This window comes from Myotis myotis, unplaced genomic scaffold, assembly GCF_014108235.1.
Source record: "Myotis myotis isolate mMyoMyo1 unplaced genomic scaffold, mMyoMyo1.p scaffold_m19_p_1, whole genome shotgun sequence".
Lineage (NCBI taxonomy): Eukaryota > Metazoa > Chordata > Mammalia > Chiroptera > Vespertilionidae > Myotis > Myotis myotis.
The window spans coordinates 15,801,151-15,826,101 of record NW_023416313.1 but is presented as its reverse complement, the minus strand read 5'-3'; the positions used below and the strand labels follow the sequence as shown (position 1 = coordinate 15,826,101).

Below are 24,951 nucleotides of genomic sequence, written 5' to 3'. Positions count from 1 at the left end.
TGGGTGAATAGTTTTATGAGAACAAAGAGAAGGGCCTAATTAATTCTAATTGACAGCTCTGGGGTGTCATCACAATAGAGAAGGTGTTTGAGTGGGGCCTTGACAAAGGGAGTTCCTGACGAGACAAAGTGGATGGGCTTGGCTGGTTGAGGATCAGCGTGTAATCTGTGAGGCTGAAGTACAGGATCGTAGCAGTGTGGGAGCACAGCAACGGATCGACCGAGCTGTAGAGCATTTCCCTGCCTTGCTACAGGGTCTGGACTTTATCTGTTAAGCAGTGGGATCATTTAACTTACGCATGTAAGTGGCCCGTTGAATCTGCATAAACTAGTAGAGAGCTGCGGGAATAGAGTAGACATTTCCTGAGATAAGAAGGAAGGAGGTGAGTATAAGGGGGATAAAGCTAAGTTGTGAAGTGGAGGGCTGCGAGGGAGTTAAGGCTGAAGGGCTCTCTTTTCTCTACGAAATAGAAAGAAAGAGTACTTGCTGAGTGTCCGGGGGTCTGTGCAGCTATGATAAGCGGGAAATTTCAACTAGCCAGAATGCTGCATTACCAAGTGTTCTGATCAAGGAGACTGTTCAATAAACTCTTCTAAAAGGTCACACGTATTACATTAGTGGGGGAACTGAAATCCAGAAGAACCAAATATAACTTAGTCTCTTAGTCTATTTCACCATCAGTGCAATGCCGTAGGCAGAATGATTACATAAGCATCCCTGATCCCTCAGATCCTCCTGAGCTCTGGCAGAGCAGATGTGGGAGGTGTTCGAGGATGGCAGGAGACGGTGAGGAGAATGCAGAAGGAAGGAAGCCAACAGAGGTAGTGCAGGAGGTGCAGTTAGAGATGGAGTGGGCAAGACAGCCGACTGCCCTGAATGCGGTATTCTAACAGGCATCCGAGAGCAGCGCAGGGCTGAGGGGTTTGCCACAGCAGCAGAATGCCTGCAGCCTCCAGGACTGGCTGGAGTCACCTGTCCCAAATGCAAGGACCTGACTATGCCCTGATACGTTTGTTTTCTGTAGACATAGTCTCACATTATCAAATAAAGCCATCCAGAGGCTAATGAGGATGGACAGTCTTCACATATTAGCTTCTACCACTTGACCTCAAAATGCCATAGTTAAAATTAATTACCAACATTTTATATTTGCTTGGTGCTTTGCAGTTTAAAAAGTCCCTTTCAAATATATTTTCTCATTTGCTCTTACTTAATCCTGGAAGGTACACAGAGCAAATATGATAATTTCCTTCTGTCTGTCCTCCCTGCCTGCCCCTAATTGCAGATAAGAGAGTAAAATATTGAGGGACTTATAGGTAGAAACAAAACTATCCAGCCTAGTGTTTTTCTGCTAGACCATGAGACTGCTGCTTTGAAAAAGGCTTATGAACGTTCTCCTAAAGAAAGAGGCCAATGAAGGGAGTCTCTGTATAAATTTGACCATAGTCGTTTAAAATTCTCTCTCTTCCTTACATGTTATTTCTCATTTTCCCAGAGAGAGAAGGAGGGAGATAAGAGTCATAGGTGTGCGCATCATTATCCTCAGGGAGAGTGTGCATTTGCACACACAGAATGGCAAAGCATATGACCTAACTGCATCACCTGCAAAAACAATACAATGGGTTTATTAGGAATCAGCCGCTGAATAAATTATTTAGTCCTTAGTAAGTCAGTAAGTACCTGATGAATAAAAGCACATAATATTTTCAAATACCTAGCTATACCAAACTCCACCACACTTGCAGTATTGTGCTAAGCCTCATGTATTTCTTAATATATACTATATAAATAAATGTTTCATGAATACATTTGGATAAAACAATACAATTCTAGGCATTCAGTAAGAGTGTTGATATACAGTGAAACCTCGTTTCTCGAACTTAATTCATTCTGGCAGGTTGTTTGAAAACCAAATCATTTTTTTCCCATTAGAAATCATGTAAATTGAATTAATCCATTCAAGACCCCAAAATGATTCTGTTTTAACCTTTCTTATATACAGTACACATCTATGATACTGTTTATTCTATAAATAAGCACTTTAAAAACAAAAAAAGACATGAAGTGTAAATGAAAATTTAACAAAAAGGAAAGGAAATGTACAGTAAAAAATGAAATTTAACAATAATATGAGCAGCAACAAAAGCCAAAAAAAAAAAAACCCCAAAATATTCACAGCACAATATCCTGAGATTTTAACAGTGGTAAACTGACTCATTCGTGCATTCTCTCTTTTGCTTGTCACCCGAGAGATGTGTGACTGACCATACAGTATCAGCATGAAAGGGATGCCGGGTTGAGAAGCAAATGGTTCGAGAAACAAGGTTCCACTATATTGATTTAGAGTTTTGTTAAAATGATCAGCATCTTGAATTTGATCTGCAGTCAAATGCTCTACCCCTGAGCTATACCCCCTCTGCTAGCAGCATCTTGAATTTGAGCCTAAAATCAAAAGAATGGTTTTGGACTTCTTTTTTTCATACTATTATTCCAAATTACAGAAATGGTAGGCCTTTGGGAAGTAATATACAATAAGACCCTCCACTTATAATAAAGACCAACATAAGATTGAGCCTTGCATGACGTCAGTTCTGGAAGGAATGTCTAGTATCTATTGCTGGTCTTGCAGCTGCTCCTCCCTAGAAGTAAATCTCATTAAACCAACCATCAGCAAAAGCGAATATGGTTTTGATATTTCATTCCCTTCATTGAATCCTTAGGTATCCTCCAAAGTAACAGAATCTGGCAACAGGCCTCAGCAGTGTCATCTTCTAATCGCTGTGATATGGAAGGTTGAGAAGTTTGAACAGATCATGTCATAATTTTGACTTTCTCCCCCACCCCAGGAAATAATGAATACAATACTGGCAGGTGGACACAACTGTATTTGACCTCCCCTAGTACAAAACATTAAGTGAGAAATAAAGTGGAGAGAGATCTAGAAAATCTCTGGGGAAGGGAACATTGTTAAAAACACCAAAGCACATGTGAATTTCTACTTAAAAGCGTTATCTTTTTCAAGTCTTCCCACATCCTACCCCGCCCCCGGTTCTGGGTGAAGAGCAATTTATAAGATAAAACAATACATTATCTAGAGATAAATTTACAAACTGACATAAGAGAATTGTCCCAGAGGCTGCATTACCTCTTCAAGTTTATTACAGCATCTTTAGTTCTTATTGCATATGTTGTCGCATGCTTTTTACAGGTCAGGATTGTACCTATAGAACACTCAAGTCGCCAGAAGTTCAGTCTATTGCTTCTCTCTTGAAAATCAGCAGCATGCAGTGCAATATTTGGTGTGCTGAGTTCTTTTTTCAAAAAGCAAAAAATGACTTAGGTTTGTTTAACTGAGGAGGGAACATGATCGTTATTGGATTTTGGTTTTATGCAGTTTGCATAGTTCATGATTAGCTTCTAATGAAAAACTTTATGTGTTGTCAGTGACCTTGAAGAAGATCAGGTGACAGTAGCAAACAAAAAAATCTGAAGAAGAGGCATAACTTTTAAAGTAGAAAGGTCAGCAAGAACTGCCTGAAACAAAAAAACAAAAAGAATTATTACTGTCAGTATTCTCATCAGCAAAGAGAAGCCTATGAAATAAGGGGCAACAGAAACGCCATCACAATGTTATGCTGGCATCGACGCACCCTCTAAATTCTCCAGATGTGTCCTAACCTCTGTAATAAAGCTACAATGGTCCTTTTCTTTTCTGTGTAGCTTAATGTTAGAACATGTGCAAAATGCTAGCATGGACTTTAGCCTTGAGCCTTCTTCAAATATACAAGGTAGCATGAGTTTATAAGAGGTCTAACATTTCAACTTGCTTCTATAAATAAACGTACATTAGGATTCCTCATTCTGTTGTAGTAGTATAAGAAGTAACTGACTTCAGGAAATAATTTCGAGATGGGACTAATGTTTATTCAGTTGCAAGATGCATAAACATCCTCTTCCCTTTAAACAAAGAATGTAGGCGGCTATTTTAAGGATAAAACGTATAACAAATAGAGTAATATGGCAAGCCACTGTTTAACCATGTTTCAGGTATACTATTGGAAAGAAACCAGCTTTAAGTAATTAACTCACAATTAAAAACAACCAAGAAAGCTCATTTATCATTAGTATGTCGTCCAAACACATGCCCTTTAACTATCTCAGCTAGTTTTTCTTTGTTTTATGAACTTCACACATGGATGTAAACACTACTAAGGAAACACAACATAAGACCCAATAGTTTTTATTAAAATTACTAGGTATATTGTTTCCCATAATGATTACAATGGCTTTCTACAATAATCTTGTTTATGACTCTCTCACAAGATTATTTTCAAGTCATTAAGAAATTTTGAATACCTAATACTACTTAGCTCAGAACTTACAGGTTTTACCCACGTTAAAAAAACTAGGCTATGAGTAAAGTGTGTCTCAGGCATCTGAGACTCGAGTGCCCGAGGCTGGCAGGCCCTCAGGAGCTATTTCCATCCCTTCGGAGTGAAACTTATCCTTACTTCAGCTGCAGCCAGTGATGTCACCTCCATCAGGTTGACTGCTCGGAAGGCAAATACGGCAGCTGCCAGGACTGGAAGAGAATGCACACTATTTCAACTGCTGGCCACTCATCAGCCCCACCAGTCTACTGCTGTGCCCACAACCCAGCACGAGAGCTCAGAAAGGGCGCTTTGCACAAGCACACGCCTGCACTGAGCGAAGGTCCTGCGATGAATCTCCTGAGATTGTCTCTGGAGAACGGTGCCTGGTGGTTGATAAACTGTATCTCACAGTTTTGGGGAAAAGAAATAGTCAAAGGCCCTAAAAAGCCATTTTATAAATTGCTTCTTTCATACTTACAACTTAAATTATAACAGCTTTTAAATGGCATGAAGATCTAATGACTGTCTTGTAAATTAAGGTTTATTTGGATGCAGGTGTTTCTTACTAATGCAATAGAGAGGCTTCTAAAAAGTTACAAGGAGACTGGATTTTTTAATGTATCACATCGTGTTTCATATGTACTGAGGTGGCATCATGATCAAAATGTGGCAATAACACCTTTTCTTAAAAGTATCTTTACAATGTTTTGTTGTATTCGTATTGTTATACTGAGCATTGCACTTTCTTAGGTCACAAATGGACATGCCTATGGGGAGAGCTGCTGGGAGGCTGAGCCTGCAATTGGCTACAGGAAAAAGCTGAAACTGAAAAAACCATTATAGGACATCCTGAAGGTTAATGTTCTACTTTGAATAGAAAACAACCTTTGGGTTTTTGTTTTCATTAAACATAAGCATATGAAAAACGAGCAATGCTAACATGCACCACTTCTTATGTAACCTCCCATAGAACTCCATGTGAGAGAATGAGTCATCATGAACAACAGAAGGGCCCGTGGAAGAGGAAGGCAACCCGATAAGGAGACAGTACTCCCTGGAGATGATACTTGACTTCTCCCTCGCCCTTGTTTATTCCATCACCTGTGGTGGTAATGCATTCACTGTCCAACAAGTACTGAAGTTTAGGAAATGAAATCTACAAAATTATGGTGAATTGTGCTGCTATGAATATAGGGGTGCATATATCCTTTCTGATTGGTGTTTCTGGTTTCTTGGGATATATTCCTAGAAGTGGGATCACAGGGTCAAATGGGAGTTCCATTTTTAGTTTTTTGAGGAAACTCCATACTGTCTTCCATAGTGGCTGCACCAGTCTGCATTCCCACCAGCAGTGCACAAGTGTTCCTTTTTCTCCACGTCCTCTCCAGCACTTGTCGTTTGTTGATTTGTTGATGATAGCCAGTCTGACAGGTGTGAGATGGTACCTCATTGTTGTTTTGATTTGCATCTCTCGGATGATTAGCGACTTTGAGCATGTTTTCATATGTCTCTTGGCTTTCTGAATGTCCTCTTTTAAAAGGTGTCTATTTAGGTCCTTTGCCTATTTTTTGATTGGATTGTTTATCTTCCTTTTGTTGAGTTGTATGAGTTCCCTATAAATGTTGGAAACAGCCTAAGTGCCCATCAGTAGATGAATGGATTAGAAAACTGTGGTACATCTACACGATGGAATACTATGCTGCTGTAAAAAAGAAGGAAATCTTACCATTTGCAACAGCATGGATGGAACTGGAGAGCATTATGCTAAGTAAAATAAGCCAGTCAATGAAGGAAAAATACCACATGATCTCACTCATTCATGGATAATAGAGACCATTATAAACTTTTGAACAATAATAGATACAGAGGCAGAGCTGCCTCGAACAGACTGTCAAACTACAGCAGGAAGGACGGGGAGGGTGGGTGGGGAGGAGGGAGGGGTAAGAGATCAACCGAAGGACTAGTATGCATGCATATAAGCATAACCAATGGACATAAGACACTGGGGGGGTAGGGGAGGCCAGGGGATTGTCAAGGGCGGGGGGAAAAAAAAGGAGACATATGTAATACTCTTTGTAATACTTTAAGCAATAAAAAAAAAAGAGAAATCTACAAAATTATTGGAAGACTGGTTCCTAAGTACATTGCATAACTAGAATACACACACACACACACACACACACACACACACACACACACACACATTTTTACTATGGGAATAATGATAATAGTAATTAATTATTACACTAACTCTATGAGTAAAATACTACTATTGCCCCATTTTACTAATGTGGAACCTGAAGCACAGTGAGTTTGGGTGACTGTTTAAATCACACAGATATAAAACAGTAGCCTGAATACACCTGGGCTCTGGCCAGAGCATCTAATCACCATGTGATGACATTACTGACATGAGGGTTAGCAGTATCGACTTATTCAGTACTGTAAAGTCACTGAGCTTCTTTGTTTACAAGAATATCAAAGAAAACCATGTACGTGGACCAGCAACGTCTTCATGGTTTCCCAGTACCTGGAACCATGTTTGGCCAGGAAGACATTCAGAAGCTAAGGCGTGTGAGTATGCCTTCCCCTTCTGTGCATAATTTAACAGTCAGTGAGAGTTTGGCAGGAGGGTCAGATCTGCTGTACAGGAAAGAGTTTGCATGGCGGGAAATTGTTTTTCCAAATGCAGAGGAGGGAAGAAAGCGCAGGTCACTAAGTAAGTGACCTTAGCACCCAGAATGCTCATGTGCTCATAACCTTTATTTATCTTGGTGTCGCATCACAGGAGTTCCTCTCTGCCTGCTCTTGTTTGCTCTGCCCAGCCCTTCCACAGCACGGCTTTGTTTGCCCGGGAGAAAAGGTCTATACTTTAGGGTGTTTTCAACTGAAATCATGTTTCATCTGATATACAGAAATGCTAATATTTACTTTGGTCTTTTAAACTATTCTCATTACTGTAATTTTAAGCAATTCTATCATGAACATTAAGGCACCTTTGCTTTAAACTGTTCTACAAAAGGCTCTAATTAATTCACAACTAAAGCCAGTAAGTATTTACTTACTAAATACTTTAGTAAGTATTAACTTACTAAAATATCTCTAAGGACTATATTTAATAACTCATTTGAGCAAAAAAAAGGTGGATCCCAAATATTCATAACAAAAAAAATAAGAAAATATTTTAAATAATCAAAACTAATTTGATCCATCTACCTGAAATTATCTGCCCCATGGCTCTTGATTGGCATTCCATGGTGGGAGCACCCCTCAGTGTAGTGCCATTCTACATGGTCTATAATTCTTCCCTGTTGATTTTTAAAAACCACGCAGGAAGAGTAGATGGCTGCAACAGTGTGGACTGAATTTCTACCTATTCATCAGTAACTTTTTACTTAAGGTACTGAGTTCATAGCATGTGCCTGCTTAGAGCAAATGCAGTATTCAATATTAATTTATGCCGCTTTTACTTCAGCTTCCTGAAGGGCGATAAGTCACAAAAAGAGAAAATTTAAATTGGAAGAGACCTTGAAGGCCTTCTAATTCAGCATTTCTTTCATAGTAGAAATTTCAACCCTTCAGGTGACAATTAAAAAGCCCATTCTACTTTTGGAAAGTCCTAATTATTAGAGAGTACTTTCTTATACTGAACCCCTTTCATTAACACACTCTAATATCTTTTTGAAATGAGACAAAAAGCTATATACAATACTTTCCAAACTTAGGACCCAAACTGAGGAGAGTTATTTGGTGGAAAGACTAAAATCCTGATGCCTGAGCAAGAGGAGCAGAAAACAAGTCCATTTAGCCGGGAAAACAAGTCCATTTAGCTGGGAAAACAGAAGACTTTGGGGAAAGGAGGGGTTTCTGAGAGTAGAAAAACCATGCCGATGACTCTGGTTTACTGGTCGTACATTTTAGCAAGTCGTAACATCCAGAAATGAAATGGGCGACCTGGTAAGACAGGGACTACCCTGCACCAAAGTGTTCAGGGGATGAGGACTGCCGGAGAGAAACGCGTGAAAGAGGTGATACCTGAGGACTTCTGAGACCTCTTCTATCTTTAGTTTATATGTGTCCCTTCATTCAGCCAAAGGAGACGAGGGCAGACCATTCTTTCCTCCTCATATTTAGATGGGCTTTAAAAACCATTGAGATAGGAAACATCAGTGATATCTCTGAATACACTGGGGTAATATTTCTCCTTATGACATTTTATTATTACTCTAATTTTCCTTTTCAAAATGCCACCCAATTACTCTAGACCTCTCAGCAGTCAATAATATGTTAATATGGTCCCTAGAGAATCTTTGACAAGAAAAACATCTTCACTTAAGCATTATTTCCACAGTAGCCCAGAAAGGTGTCTTACTATCCTAGCGATATAATATACGGAAACAAAGCCTTACACAGGTTAAATAGTTTATTCAATATCACACAACTGGAGAAGGTTGGACCCAATACTCCGCCTACTTTTCTGCTTTCCATCCATTATTATAAAAACCTTGTAATATTTATTTGAATTTTCTGATAATACCAATGATAAAAATAACTGAGTCTACTTTGTACAAGAGAAGCAAAATAATATAATCAGTAAGAACCTGTGCTCTATGTGTTAAACAGCTGCCTTGTGTAATATCTGTTGTAAGAACTGCTAAATTATTAAATGAGAGGTGAATCTGACTTCCTGAAAAAAAACAACCATAAAATATTTTTGGTTTAAGAGAATACCTAAAAGGAAATTCTGCCACCAGGGCAGGAGTCAGAGACCATTAGCAAAAAGGAAAAGGTTTTGAATTCAGTGTAAGTTGAAGTCCAGAAGCGCAGGGACGCTCAGTGTCAGTTAGGATTTCAGGCAGGAGTTGAGATGGAGCACAGAACAACACTAAGACAGTCAGAGGAATCCAGGGTGGAGTGTGTACCTACACTGCTGCACAGGTCTGCCAGGTGCTGAGACGGTAAGCCCTGGTTGGACTGATAGTGGTGGAGGGGGAGAAACGGACTTTCCTGGGAGCCAAAAAGAAAGACTAGGAACAGACTGGTGTTGGGCAGTTACACAGAAGTATCTAGATCACAGAACCTCAGTACTTGCCTTCCATGAATTAACAATGACAGATAAGTGTAGACTTAAACTCGAATGACAGATGGTGAATGTTAGAAAGGAAAGGGGCTTTACTATATAAACAGCATGTATTTTACAAATAAGCACTTCCTCTTACCAGCAAGAATTTCTAGAGAGTTGTATCCTAGGATTCTATCCCACAAAAGCAAGAGTTGATCTGTAGCTAAGTATCCGGAGAAAGCTCGAACCATCCATTTAAATGATATGCGAAGTCTGTAAGCAAAGAAAAAATAAATAAATTTTACCAGTGGTTTTTTTCCTTTCTTTCGAAAAGGCGCTATCTTACAAAAGGTTAGAAGAGCCCAACCACTTCTGTTGTTAAATGAATCTCAGAAATCGCCTGGGCATTTATAACACCACGAGTCTTAAAATGATTGGTCTCAAAGTATTGAGAGGAAGAATTATATCTGCTTGATCCTCCTTTGTGCTACAGTTCAGCCTTTCGAAGACTCATGTCTACCTTCTATTTTTCAGGGTATGTACTAATTAGCTATCAGTGAATTGATCTTGGAGTATTGACAGTTTCAGGCAAGCCATGATCATTGGAATTTTTTTTTTCAAAATACTTGAAAGGGTGCTTGATAGCTGCATAATTTTCCTACTCAATAAATTACACTCCTACATCTCAGTCAAATGGCTACATAGGATGAATAAAAGGAATTGTTAAAGACAAAGAAAAATAGTTTTAAAGTTATAAGGGAATTGAGAAATAGATTTCTAATTTCAAACACTTCATTTTAAAGAGGAAGGGTTGTCAGAACTCTGAAAGATCGATCAGAAAACACAGTTAAATTCCACCGCCCCCCCCCACCCCCCGCAAAAAAAAAACAACACCCTAAGAGGATGAGAGCCCACTATTTATAAGCAGGTTATGTTACAACAATTTATCTCTGGAATCAGGAAATGAACTCTTTGGCTTGATCCCTTCTGTACTATCCATTACTATATAAACCTCATTTTTCTGCCCCTGAGAGGTGCTAGACAAACTCTTTGATGGAACTGTTATACTATTATGTAGGTAAATATCTGTGCTATTTTCTTAAAGCAAGAGAAAGGGACCCAGATATTGTCTTTGTTGGTGTCATATTAATTCTTGTAAGACTGAAAAAGACCCAAAGTTTCAGAAATTTCTCAATATGAAAGAGAAAACTATTGTTCTAATAGAATAAAATACAAAGTACAAAATAATATTGACAAATTAGGTGTTTTGGTTGGTTTTAAAATACTCTTTAGAGATGCCAAAGAAACTTCTGGCCACTGGATATTTAAAATTTTTAAATTCATTTGATTTTTAAGTCTAAATTATTAACTTCAACTAATCTCATTTTACTGGATCTCTCATAGCATCTTCTTAGAACTACCACATTGTGTTCTCCCCTCCCCCCAGCCCGCCCTGACCCTGATCGCCTCCCCCAACCTGATGGGGGCAGGGCCGGCTGGCCAACCACTTACAGCCCCCCCCCCCCCACCGCTGACTGGACCCCACCCGTGCATGAATTAGTGCACCAGGCCTCTAATCTATACAATAAAAGCCTAAGCGACCATTATGGCGGAACTACCAGAATGACCAGTCACTATGATGCACACTGACCATAAGGGGGCAGATGCTCAATGCAGGAGCTGCCCTCTGGTGGTCAGTGTCCTCCCACAGGGGGAACACCGCTCAGCCAGAAGCCAGGCAGTGCTCAGGAGCAGTAAGCTGAGCTGTAAGAGCAAGGGGTCCCAGACTGCAAGAGGGATGTCCGACTGCTAGAGGGTGCAGGTTGGGCTGAAGGACACCCCACCCCCGCCCCCCCCCCGCCCCCGTGCACGAACTTTGTGCACCGGGCCTCTGGTCAATAAAAAGATGATAGATTTTTATAAATATTTTGAAATTAAACAACACACTCTATATAACCCATAGTCAAAGAGAAAGTCACAAGAGAAATTAAGAAATATTTTGAATTAAATGACAATGAAAGCACAAAAATTTGTTGGACAGAGGTAAAGCAGTCTTTTGAGGGCAATTGATAACATTATTAGAAAAGAAAAAAGCTCTCAAACCACTGATCTAACTTTCATCTTAAACAAGTAGCAAGGCAAGAGCAAAATAAACCTAAAGCAATCATAAGGAAGAAAATAATAAGTAGAAGAGTGTGTGCTATGATATTTAAAGCAGAAAAACAATAGAGAAAATCAATAAAACCCAAAACCGGCTCTTTCAAAAAATAATAAAATTAATAAACCTCTAGGCCAGCGGTTCTCAACCTGTGGGTTGCGACCCCTTTGGGGGTTGAACAACCCTTTCACAGAGGTCACCTAAGACCATCCTGCATATCAGATATTTACATTATGATTCATAATAGTAGCAAAATTACAGTTATGAAGTAGCAAGAAAAATAATTTTATGGTTGGGGTCACAAGATGAGTAACTGTATTTAAAGGGCCAGAAGGTTGAGAACCATTGCTCTAGGCAGGATAAAAAAGAGAGAGAAGATATAAATATCAATCTCAGGATTGGGAGAGGTGAAGTCACTCTTAGTCTATAGATACCAAAAGGCTAATTGGGAATAATTAGGGAATATTATAAGTAACTTTATGTCCATAAATAAGATAACAGATAAAATGAACCAAATACCAAAGCTTAATCAAGAAAAAATAGGTAACTTGAATAGTTCTATATCTATTAAAGACATTAAATACTGAATTAAAAGCCTTCCAACACTATCAGTTTTAATTCATGAAAGCCTTTAAATAATTTATTTCTAGCTTGACAAATGAATTTTTATACTTTTTCCTGCATAAGTATTTTAATGTTTATCCTAAGTCACTAAAATAAATTTACTTTTAATGATTAAAGTGTATAAATAGGCTAGAAAAAATATCAAATATCAGAATTTTAGTTTCTAGCAATCAACTGTCTTCATTCTAGTAAAGTCTAGTTATATTCAATATACAATATTTCTATCACATTCTTGTTTTATAATCTTTATCATTAACAGATTCCTGTTTTTTAATGGCTACCAAGGAAAGAATATCAACCTAGTATTATCAGTGTATGATATGAGATGTTGTTTTTATAAATGGCAGTCCTAAGGTCTAAGAAGTCTGAAATTCAGTGGTGCTTTATAGAAAAAAACAGAGAGACAAAGAAAGAGATCTATATATTATCTATTTAGCTAGCGAGCTAGCTATCTAATCATTCAATCATGAAACAACTGCATGAGGTAAAAATTCTCTTGATTTAAAAAATGAGGAATATAAACTATCTTGATTTAAAGAAAGAAATTGAGACTTAGATAATTTAAATAACTTTACCAGGATTATATAATTTAGCAGAGTTAGAATTTGAATCTGGGTCTGTCTCTTAAACCCACCCACTCATCCATCCATCTGCTGTGGATTTAAGTGTGGAGAAGATAAACACTAAACTGTCCCATTTCTCATTAACGCCTTTTGTGGCCTCAGAGAGTTAATGCTCCTTTCAAATATGCCCTCTTGAATAGGGGGAAATAGTTGCACAGAGAATATAGTTAACAAAACATTGTAAAGTCATTTAGAAATTTCTGTTGCCTTATATACACTGTTATTTAAGAGAGAGAGAGAGAGAGAGAGAGAGAGAGAGAGAGAGAGAGAGAGAGAGAGAGAGAGAAGAGAACCAATAAAATTTAGGTACAGAGGTATCCTGCATATTCACTGATAACTCATATTGAGAAATATGAACAAATATTCCAACTTTTGGAAGGAAAAATCACAGTGTACAACCATTGATAGGTAACTGACTTAGTTTCCTTTAACAAGACAGCAAATTTTAAACTTACATAGCTCTCATAAAGTGCTCTCTGATCAATTTAGCCTGAACTGACTTAATTTTAGTATTTGCCCCATAAACTTTTGCTTTAGTTTTGGCCAACACCTTTCATTAGGAATAGAAATTAGTTCATTTTAGTGATTCTTGTACCAGGCACAAAAATCCTAGCAAATAATCCTTCCAAGAATTTTTGGTACAATGCAGACTTACAATTTACTACTTCATAATTGTTTTATAGGGAAAAATTGTTAGTTTAATTTCTCTGAAAAATTACTTCATCTTTGCAAGTGATTTACAATGATGAAAAGGAACCTTCTAATGTCAACTAATCTATTCTTCAATTAGGAGAGAAAAATACTCACGGTTGAGCCCCAATTTCTCGTAGATGATAAAAGAGTTGGGGGAGGTAAGTTTGAAGAAGAGTCTCAAATAGCAAACAGAGTGACACAATACCCTGCAAACAATAATAAGTCACAAGAGGAATACATATTTTAGTATTTAAAAATTAACTCTGCTGATAAATTATTCAAATGAAAACGAGAAAACCAGTATCAACATAAATATTTTTGTCAACATATTCTTTATATTGTTTAAGAGTCAAAAACAGGACATACACTAATGATTTCCAACATTGTATTTAAAGATACATTTTATCCCTCTTTACGGAAACCTACTCTTACAGATATGCAATGGAGCCTCCTTTTAACACAATAGGCTCCCACATAACTTGGGATGTAATATTCAGAGTCCAAAGAAAACATCATTTTATAGAAAAGCTGCCACTTTGTAAGCCATGCATTATCACTTAGGCCCAGCAAATTAGTTTTTTCTGGAAGCATGCCAGTTTCCAGGTATTTCTCTGGTGCCACGGCCACACCCTTTACTTTCTCCCCCCACACAGCTCTTCCCTGCCAGCTGCCTCACCCATCAGGGAAAGAATTTCCTGATTTTTTCCACTTTCTTTGAAATCCATCCACAGGGAAAGACTGATTGCTGACTGCTTGAGATTTGCACCAGAAAGTTATCAAACAAGATTTTTTATTTCATATAAAGATTATTTTTTACTGAAATCTACTTTCCTAAAAGGGCATTATTTGTAGAGTACGGGAAGTAACCAATTTAAGCAGATGGTCTTGCAAGTGCATTTTTTACTTGACAACTCTGAATAAAGTCTTTCTTGCAGCTCAGCATTCCTCAGGGTTGATTTTAGTAAGGAACTTTTAATCCTCTTTTTGAATTTCTAAAGAAAAAGGGCTGTAATGGTTCCAAATAATTCAGTCTAGCTGCAAGCCAGAAAAGGAGCCGGCCACTTCTAAGTCTTTATTTCATGGAATAAAGAAAGGGCAGAGGCAGGGCTGGCCCAATCAATTAGCTGAAAAAGGACACCTCCGGGTCAGTGTGGAGACAGAGGAATACCCAGACGGCTCAGTGTTGAGCTTCGGAGCTCTGCAGGGGAAAACCCATGGGTGTGTACTGAGCAGCCAGGTCAAAACTCTGAAGCATAAAATGGTATAGAATCTGAGTGGAAGAAATCTGATGCTAAGAATGAAGCATTAGAAAAGAGAATTCTTCATATATTTCAGAGGATTCTAGATTAAGCATTCATGTAAGATAAGCGCTAAGTCAAGGTGTCTCAGAGAGAAGAAACTAGGGTAACTGTGGTGCCTCCTTTGTGCATCGGTGACGCCCTGGTTTCTGTTATTTGCCAGCTGTCACTAGTGATGCATGAGAGCAAACTGGAGGTGGAGGAAGGGGATAAGAATACAGAGTTTGCTGGGGGGATAAAGGACAACCATGTAGTTTAGCAGCGGTGATGGTTGCCTCTTTGGGGAAATCTGGTAGCCCCGACACATTCCAATCTAATGTTTCTTCCGGAGAGTAAGTCAGGTTGTTCAAAACAGGCCCAGAGGTGGGAAAAAGTGGAACTGAAAATAAGCACTGCTTTTACTCAGGCTCATGGCAGGGAGAAGATACAACAAAGGACCAGCCAAAATAAGACAGGTAAAAATGCCCAATCTGCATCTCCTTGATTTTCATACTGAGGCCAAAGGAGCTACCTATTGAATAAATACAAGAAAAATATCTAGTATGATAACTGAGAATTAGCCAAACATGAAACTGAAAAATAAGTGACAAATACATTTTTTGATTTTCATTAACAACAAAGAAGAGGTGATGACGATAATCATAGCAATAAAAACAGCGGCATTTATTGGGCACCTGCCATGAGCCAGTGCCACCCGGTGCTCTGTCGGCTTCGCTGCAGCTCTGCAGGCTACAGAAACACAACTCCATAGGTGAACCTCATTCCACAGCTGAGGAAATCAGTCTTCAAGAAAGGTGGGCATTTTTGCCAAAGAGGATAATACAGACATTTCTATGTTTTTCTTTTAACACAGAAAAGATCATTTAAAAGCAATTGATAAAGGACTTTTCCCATTTTAATTATTACCAAAATATTTAAATATCGGTTTCTTCTTCTCTTTTGTTTATTTGATAGAACCTTGTTGGTGACATCAGAAGTGAAAATTTGTTGTTTTATAGTTTAATTGAGTAAGAGACTTTTTCTTGAATAAAAAACAGATTAGAGTCTGATTTGACCCAGTTTTTTATGAACTTACAGAAGGATGAGAAGAGATGGAATGAAGTCTGAAGAAAAAACGCACATACATCTCACGGAATATCTGATACAATTTGGAAGGTTCATTGTATAGAAAACAAAGTGGTGCAACTGAAAGAATAAAAAAAATCACTGGTAATATTGCAGAACTACTAAAATTTAAAAGATAAACTCATGAAAATGAAAGAGTAAGTCCATCTCTTATAGTAATATTCATTCATAGACAAGTTTAAATTAGAGGAAAGTTTTAATCAAATTTTAAAAGACATACATATTATAATTTGAAAGAAAGACAGTAACTAAAACTGAAGTGGTAAGGGACTAACTAGAGTTCCTGAGGGGGGCTGAATTTTGATTATTCTATTCTACTGGTTCTAACTAAATAAGTGCTGCGGCTCAAATATTTGTGGATGCTTAACATATTTTTCTAAAGTAGTATACTTAAAATCTATAGCATCATCTATTTCCTTAGCAAACATTTTCTCCCTGTGTGTATAAACCTTAGACTATTTCAATGACTAGAAATGTGAACAATCAGGAGTTGATGCATTTTGTGCTCTGAGAAGTGTTAGAAGATTTAAACTTTCTGACATCATTAATTTGCCTCCAAATCATTCAAGTACAAGCTTACAGCTGAAATTATTAAAATAGGACAAAAGGGCTAGCATTTTTTATTATTAGAAGTAAAATTTATGTCCTTAGCCTTTGTAGGTTTTCTATTTTACGTTCCTCACATATTTATCAGAGATAAAGCAGAGCGCCTTATAATCCACAATTTCCCCAGCCTACTGGTGTGCACAGCAACATTACATTACGGCATCAGTCACCCCAGCCACACCACCAAGGAGAGCATAAGGCAAAGGTCCTAGGCCCCTTGGCTCCGTTTCACTGAAGGCTAGTTTTCAACGTTTTGTGTTACATCATTCACCATGATTATCTGATGTAGGACTGAGGGCCTTTTTACAAAGAAAAGTATTAATTTACTGCTGATTCTTTTTACAACAGTAAAGCATTAAGGTATTTCTGTTTAGCTTAAAGGTTGGGGGCAGCAATAGTGGGGACAACAATCTTCTGTCACCATATATTTGGCCCCCTGTATCCTTTACTACCCTCCTTCCCTCTGGTAACCACCACACTGTTGTCTGTGTCTATGAGTCTCAGTTTGTTTTAATTCTAGTTTGTCAAGCAATCACCATCTGAGCAATTATGACGACATTGTTTTTTCCATTGGACATATAAACAAATACGAAACTCAATGTTTAAAATGTTCATGATCACTTGTGTGTGGTGATGTGCTATAAAGTGTGATCTTCATGTTTAATTTTCTAAAGTGTAATAAACAGTGAATATTTTTAAGCCCAACTTACCATACATTGAAAATCCATGAAAAGGGATTACACCTAAAAAAAAAAAAAGTATTTCTTTTCAATTAGTATGCCCACTGAATTATTAGGTAAACTTTAGAGGATTAAAACTGAAAATAGAAAGTTTTCCTATTTTTTATTTCTACTTTGTTCATGAATGTCAGAAAGACTTAGTGATGGTAACTAACAAAAATAAATGCTTTTTAATATCTTTAAAATAGCAAACTAGAGGTTTGCAATATATATCCAGTTAATTTTCTATTGATGATGTTGAAAAATTAAAACTTTGAATATGTACTACAAAAACAGGGCAAAAATAGAAGGCAGTTCTCAGAACTAAGTTAAAGAACTAATTATATGGTCTCAGAAAGTGAATAGATTATATCCTTCCTGAAACAAATTTATGCTGTAAATTTGAGTACAATCTGTTAAAAGAAAAGGGAGCATTCCAAGGTACCCTTGTATAGATACATTCCTCTGTAAACTTATCAAAAATTTTTATCGTAGAATGTGGTTTAGAAAAAGTATTGGCAGGAATATAGTACAAATTCAGTGTAATCTTTGGCAAGTATTATACACAAGTAAATGACATCCACTTCAGAGAAATACTCAAAGCCTAACTTGGTGTGCTAAACATCTTGTCACATTGTAAGTGAAAAATCAGAATTTGTACAACTTAGGTTCAAAACAGAAGTTCTGCAATATACACACCATTGAATATCTATCACTGTACCAAGTCAGGCTGCAAAAACAGTACAGGAGAAAGCTGAGAAGTTTACTGTTTTGAAAAATAGTCTAGAAATGCTTTAATCATCGACATGCTCAGAGGCAGGGCCTTCTGAGGTCATCTAAAGTGAGTTATAATACACTAGAGGCCCGGTGCACAAAAATTTGTGCACTCGGGGGAAGGGGGGTTCCTCAGCCTGGCCTGTGCCCTCTCGCAGTCTGGGACCCCTTGGGAGATAACGCCCTGCTGGCTTAGGCCTGCTCCCGGGTGGCAGAGGGCAGGCCCAATCCCTAGGTGCAGCCCCTGGTCGGGCTCAGAGCAGGGCCGATTGGGGAGTTGGGGCGCCGCCCCCTGTCATGCACAGAGCAGGGCGGATTGGGAGGTTGCGATGCCACCCTCAGTCACGCTCAGGGTAGGGCCGATTGGGGGGTTGGGGCACCGCCCCCTGTCACACTCAAGGCAGGGTCGATGGGGAAGTTGCGGCGCCACACCCTGGCACAGAGCAGGGCCAATCCGGGTGTTGGGGCGCTGCCCTGTCACGCACAGAGCAGGGCCCATCAGGGGGGTTGGGGCTCTGTACCCTGTCACGCACAGAGCAGGGCCAATCAGGGGGTTGGGGCGTTGCCCCCTGTCACGCACAGAGCAGGGCCGATCAGAGGGTTGAGGAGCTCCCCCCTGTCACTCACAGAGTAGGGCCAATAGGGGAGTTGGGGCACCACCTCCTGTCACACACAGAGCAGGGCGGATCAGGGGGTTGGGGTGCCGCCACTCTCACACTCAGGGCAGGGCCGATGGGGAGGTTATGCCTCTACCCTGTCACACACAGAGCAGGGCCAATCAGGGGGTTGGGGCGCCGCACCCTGTCACACACAGAGCCAGCCGCAGGGCGATCAGGGGGTTTGGGCGCTGCCCCCTGTCACGCTGATCCTGGTGCTGGGAGGCCTCGCGGCTCCACTGATCCCGGTGCTGGGAGGCATATTACCCTTTTACTATATAGGATAGAGGCCTGGTGCACGGGTGTGTGCCAGCTGGTTTGCCCTGAAGGGTGTCCTGGATCAGTGTGGGGGTCCCCACTTGCCGGGGTCCAACCCCAGCAGGTCCAGGGGTCCCCAAAGGCGTAGACGGAGTCGGCGAAGAAGGAATGACATGGAGACAGCGTTCAGTTGATCAGCAGGCTAGCCAGGATCTCCAGCCAAGTTCTGGTCTGGATCTCCAGAGAGGTTCTGCTTAGGATCTCCTGCCAGGGTCTGTGTCCATGTTCTCTTGCTAGGTTCTCCAGGTCCTCCAGCCAGGTTCTGTAGCCATGTTCCCTCGCTAGGTTCTCCAGCCAGGTTCTGTCCAGGTTATCCAGCCAGGTTCAGTCACCAGGTTCTAGTCAGGTTCTCTTGCCAATTTCTGTAGTCAGGTTCAGTCCAGGATCTTTTGCCATGTTCTCTCGCTAGGTTCTGTCTCTAGGTTCTGAGGCCAGTTTCTGTCCAGTATCTTTTGCCATGTTCTCTCCAGCGAAGTTCTTCTGTCTCTAGAGAACGTTCTGTGTAGGTTCTGTGCCTAGGTTCTGTCTCTCTTGGTTCCGTATTCTAAGTTCTGTGTCTAGCTGTCTTATTACATCTGTATTTATACCAGTTGATTCAATCCTATCAATCTCTATTACAAAGGTTAGGGCGTTTCTTATCTTCATTCCAGGGAGTAAAGATTATGTAGCTTAAGCATGATTGTTCGTAGTTAAAGTGATTAATTACCCACCTGGCACTAGTTAAGAGGTTTTATTCCCTCCCTAACTTCAGGGGAAAATCCCTACCTGGGGAAACAACCTTTCTCAGAGAGGAGACCTTGGTTAAAACACATAGTGCCAAGAAGGTGAGCAAACATATTAAGAACAATATGCCATATATGCCAGGTCCTTTGAAACAGCAAGGATGGACTGGCTCCCGGCAAATTCCCCCTTTTTTATTTTTTAAAAGCAGGCATTAAAAAGAAAAACCCCAAATGCTCTCTTGTATCCATTTTAAGAGTAGGAGTGGCGCTTTCCGCTATTACCTGAGTCCTGATCTATCACCCCAGGGAGAGCTTGCCAATCCTGCACTTTCCTGGGGTGGAAAGGCTGCAGTGGGGTTAAGGATAAGGCTCCTTGGGCCTACCCTCTCCCATGCCTTTACATTTACCTTTCCTTCCTCAGAAAAGCATGGACATACTTCTTGTATAAAATGTTCTGTCTGACTGGGAGTAACCTTAATTCCTCTGCTAGCAAGCATATGTGTTAAAAGATCAATACAGAGTCTTTTTTCTTTAGACTCAGTATGGCACATCTTCTTAGTCTAAAGATCAATACAGAGTCTTCTTTCTTTGGACTCAGTATGGCACATCTTCTCAATCTAAGTTCTGTACTATCCACCTTCTTACCCTACTTATCCTCTATAGGGGGGTCTGCAGTACCCTGGTGGAGTCCTATCCGTCCCGAATGTGGGGGTTCTCAGTGGGGGGGGCTTACCTAGGGGAATCCTGTTCCAGGGCTTCCCAAAGGTGTGGACGGAGTCGGCGAAGACTATCCACCCTCTTCCTACGGTGGAGTCCTATCCATCCCGAGAGTGGGGCTTACCTAAGGGGTCCCTGTTCGGGCGCCAGATGCCGGGGTCCAACCCCAGCAGGTCCAGGGGTCCCCAAAGGTGTGGACGGAGTCGGCGAAGAAGGAAGGGCACGGAGGCAGCATTCAGTTCATCAGCAGCCTAGCCAGGATCTCTAGCCAGGATCTCCAGCCAAATTCTGGTCTGGATCTCCAGCAAAGTTCTGGTTAGGATCTCCAGACAGGTTCTGTGTCCATGTTGTCTTGCTAGGTTCTCCAGCCAGGTTCTCCAGGTTCTCCAGCCAGGTTCTGTAGCCAAGTTCCCTCACTAGGTTCTCCAGCCAGGTTCAGTCATCAGGTTCTAGTCAGGTTCTCTTGCCCATTTCTGTAGTCAGGTTCAGTCCAGGATCTTTTGCCATGTTCTCTCCAGCGAAGTTCTTCTGTCTCTAGTTCTGTGTGTTCTGTCTTCTTCATTCTGTCTTCTGAGTTCTGTGTTCTAAGCTCTGTATTCTAAGTTCTGAGTTCTAAGTTCTGTGTTCTAAGTTCTGTCTCTCTTGGTTCCGTATTCTAAGTTCTGTGTCTTGCTGTCTTATGACATCTGTATTTATACCAGTTGATTCAATCCTATCAATCTCTATTACAAAGGTTAGGGCGTTTCTTATCTCCATTCCAGGGAGTAAAGATTATGTAGCTTAAGCATGATTGTTCATAGTTAAAGTGATTAATTACCCACCTGGCACTAGTTAAGAGGTTTTATTCCCTCCCTAACTTCAGGGGAAAATCCCTACCTGGGGAAACAACCTTTCTCAGAGACCTTGGTTAAAACACATAGTGCCAAGAAGGTGAGCAAACATATTAAGAACAATATGCCATATATGCCAGGTCCTTTGAAACAGCAAGGATGGACTGGCTCCCGGCACCCACTGGGGTGCCTGGCCAGCCTGGGTGAGGGGATGATGGCTGTTTGCAGCTGATCACACACCATTCAGGGTGGGGGTCCCCACTGGGGTGCCTGGCCAGTCTGGGTGAGGGGCTGAGGGCTGAAGCTCCCAACTGCTCCTTTTTTTCTTTTTTTTTTATTCTGGGCCAGCTTTAGCTCTGGCTCCAGCTCTGGGGCCTCTGCTGCTGAAAGCAGGTATCTGGTTTGTTTGGGTTCTATAATCGAAACAATGTATAACTCCAGCTCTGAGATCCCAGCTCGCTTAAATCAGGTTTCTGGGGTTTTGTTTAGCTTCTATATTTGTTACAATGTTTCAAACTGCAGGCTCAGAGGCCGGCAGCGGCAGGCGGGGAACACTGGTTTCCTCCGTCACTGAAGCAAGCAAGCTTCATGTTAGTTTCAAGCTGCCTGGCTGCCGGCCGCCATCTTGTCTGGCAGTTAATTTGCATATCTCCCTGATTAGCCAATGGGAAGGGTAGCGGTGGTACGTTAATTACCATGTTTCTCTTTTATTAGATAGGATGCTTGTTCAGTCTCCCTTTAAAACACATCCAGCAGCAGGGCATGCATGAGTTCCCGATGCAACCGGTTACAAATGTTGAACAGGTTTAACTCGGGGGAGTTATTCCTCATGCTGGGTTGAGCTCTGGCTTCATGGAAGCCTCACTTGTTATTCCCAGGTCTGACCACAGAGGTCACACAGAACAAGTCTAACTTGTCCTCTTTGAAAACGTTCAGAAATATTGAGGACTTTGTTCTACTCCCCTCTGCCCCCGCTCCCAACCCCCATTACCACCAGGTTTTTGTTTTTTGTTCTAAGACTTTATGAGTTTCTTTTTAAATTTTATTTTTCAAGCACAGAAGGCTTTATGGGTCTCGTTAGTGGTTCCCGACACAGTGGCCCTGAAGAGCTTCCTTACTCTATTTCCCCTGTAGCTCACCACAGTCCTTAAAGTGAGGTGACTGAAACCGCCAAGCATTTTCCCTCCCTGCGCACCACACAGCTAAGACACTGCACTTGTGCAGTTGTTTCTGACCTAGGTAAAGGATTATACTCTCTCCTCTGTCACATCTGTTCTTCAGTGAGCCATGCCAATTTGGGACAATCCTGTATTCCCTACTCTTCTGGACCCATAGTACTGAGGTATTCTAAGTATACCATCTACGTCCTCATCTAAAAGTCTGAACAAGGCAGAGTGACGATAGGACTTGTCACTAGAGACGCCTTCCACACTGATAGTAATTCATTAATTAGCACCTTATCATGGTAAGTTAAGAGCACAGACTGAGTGTCAGGCAGATTCGATTGGGTTCATCTAGCTCTATCATTTAACAACTTTATGCCTTTGGGTGAGATTCTTAACTTCTCTAAGCTTCAGTTTCCTCATCTGTCAATCAGAGATAATGCTAGAGCTTCAGGATATGATTAATGAGATATGGCTGTAACTTAGCCATTAATAAATAATCATCATAGGCCCTTAATAAAAGTTAATATTGATATGGTCATTCACAAATAAGCTCATATCCCTTTGTTTTTTCTAGAAGTAATTCTATCAAAGAAGAATATGAGGAAAATCCAATATTATCGGGAACAAGTGTGCCACCAACCACCTTTGGATTTTTACAGCATCACAAGCTGTAAAATGACACCCATTTCCTCTCATCTTCCAGAACACACCCCGTTCGTGTTGTCCATCTGTGGCTGAATCCTGGGCTGCTTATCAATGTTCTCTTCCCATCCGTTCTTCTAACCTCTCCTGCTCTTCACACCCAATGCCAGGCCTCGCTTTGCTCCTCAGAGGAGGGGGACGCGAGGGGGGATGCCATGAGCCCCCCGCTGCCTGTTCATTACCCCAGTGCCCCTCACATGTTTCAGGTTTTCTCACTTCCCTGAGGAGCTGACAGCTTCACTTGTACCCCAGGCCTGGTTCCCTGACTTCCCCGCGGCGGGCAAGCTAGTCAGGTCCCTGGCTTGTTTCTGTACAGCTCATGAGCTAAAAATGGCTTTTACATTTTAAGGGATTATTTTTTAAACGCAACAAAGAAGAATGTGTGATGGAGACTGTTTGTGGCCAGAAAATGTAAGATATTTCCCACCTGGCCCTTTTCAGAAAGAATTGGCCAACCTCGGCTTTGGAATCCTGCCCATCCATTCTCCCCTCCTCCCCTCATGTGCAACACTCGGCAAATATGTTTGAGCCTCTACATGTGCCGGACACGGTCCTGACAGTTAGAGCTTCCTTTTTATTGGGGATAGAAATATAATGAAATAGTGAGTAGATGCTGGACAGTGGTAAGTGCTATGAAGGGAAACCAAGGAGGGAAGGGGGAGGCCTCACTGACAAAAGAGCCACAGAGGCCATGGAGGTGAGAGCCCCAGGGTGGGGGTGGCCTGGAAGCCCGGGCTTCCGGTGGTGACAGACTGGGATCAGTCAGTGCAGATTAGCAGGGCTCCAGGCAGAGAGCGGGGCAGCTGATCTCTCTCCCCCTAATGGAGGGAGGCAGGGGTGGGTGGGTCCTAGCAAAGTACTCACAGCTCCAGTCTCTCCTATTCCACTGCAGCCTTTCAGCCAAGGATGTCATATGATATTAGAAATATCCTTAACACTGTCATCATTAAACATCCATTTTTTTCCCCGGGCCCCACTTTCCCATCAAACAAATCTCTAGTCTCTCTCCTTCCCATGAAGCCGGGCTTAATTTTCTGAAAATTAGCTAAGTTAACTTCCTTTATGTTCTCATTATATGTCCTCAACTCTTTGTAAACTGGTTTCTAGCCCTATAACCCCAACTTATACTGCTAAACCCAGGGATCTCCTCTCTGTGTGTCTTGGCCCAGAGCAACTAAAAGTTCCTTCTCCAGTTGGAGCCTTCCAGGCATTGATGCCCCTGGCCGATCAGGCTCCCTGCCTCCCAGAAACTCCTGCTGCTGTGCGTGTACACATGTGTGCGTGTGTGCATGTGTGCGTGTGTGCATGTGTGCGTGTGTGCGTGTGTGCATGTGCACATGCTTGTGGCTGGTTCTCTCTTCAGCCCACTCCTTGCCTGTAGCTACTTTCCCAGACATTCTGTCGTATTTGTTTTCTCTCTCCTTCCGCCAGTATGTCTTTATTGACCTGCAAGTCAAACTGGGAAAGCCCAGTATCACGTGCCTCATTCTGGATTCTCTGTTTCTGTAAAGGACTCCTTACCCCTTGGTCTTCAGGGAAGAAAGCTGTGAGCCATCTTTGCCTTCTAGTTCTCCCTCAGCTCTCAGCCCAAAATGTGACTGTGTTCCTCTCTGTCCCTCTGGGAAAGGACACTTCACTGTTCAGGCTTTGGCCAGAATTTAACATCAGCAGCCTCCTCTCTCTTCCCTAACCCTCAAGTACAACTCTAATCCTACTGACTTGATTGCCACCCCCTCCTTCAGCCTCGGTGGGTGCAGGACAAGGGCTGCAGGCAATGCTCTCCTC

General features: G+C 41.1%; 1 protein-coding gene across 2 annotated transcripts in view; it reads right to left on the bottom strand.

The window, feature by feature from the left end:
• Positions 1 to 2,208: 2,208 nt before the first annotated feature.
• TBC1D19 (TBC1 domain family member 19) overlaps positions 2,209 to 24,951 on the bottom strand; it is a 119,095-nt gene continuing 96,352 nt past the window's right edge. The window contains exons 16-21 of one of the 2 annotated variants that reach the window (XM_036330711.1): positions 17,273 to 17,305; positions 15,907 to 16,016; positions 13,648 to 13,739; positions 9,593 to 9,708; positions 4,512 to 4,582; positions 2,210 to 3,534 (exon numbers count right to left, since the gene is read on the bottom strand). In XM_036330711.1, coding sequence (XP_036186604.1) covers positions 3,460 to 3,534; positions 4,512 to 4,582; positions 9,593 to 9,708; positions 13,648 to 13,739; positions 15,907 to 16,016; positions 17,273 to 17,305 — 497 coding nt within the window. In that variant the 3' untranslated portion in view covers positions 2,210 to 3,459. Of the gene's footprint in view, positions 3,535 to 4,511; positions 4,583 to 9,592; positions 9,709 to 13,647; positions 13,740 to 15,906; positions 16,017 to 17,272; positions 17,306 to 24,951 lie in introns of both variants that reach the window. The other variant, XM_036330721.1, reaches the window with a different exon arrangement.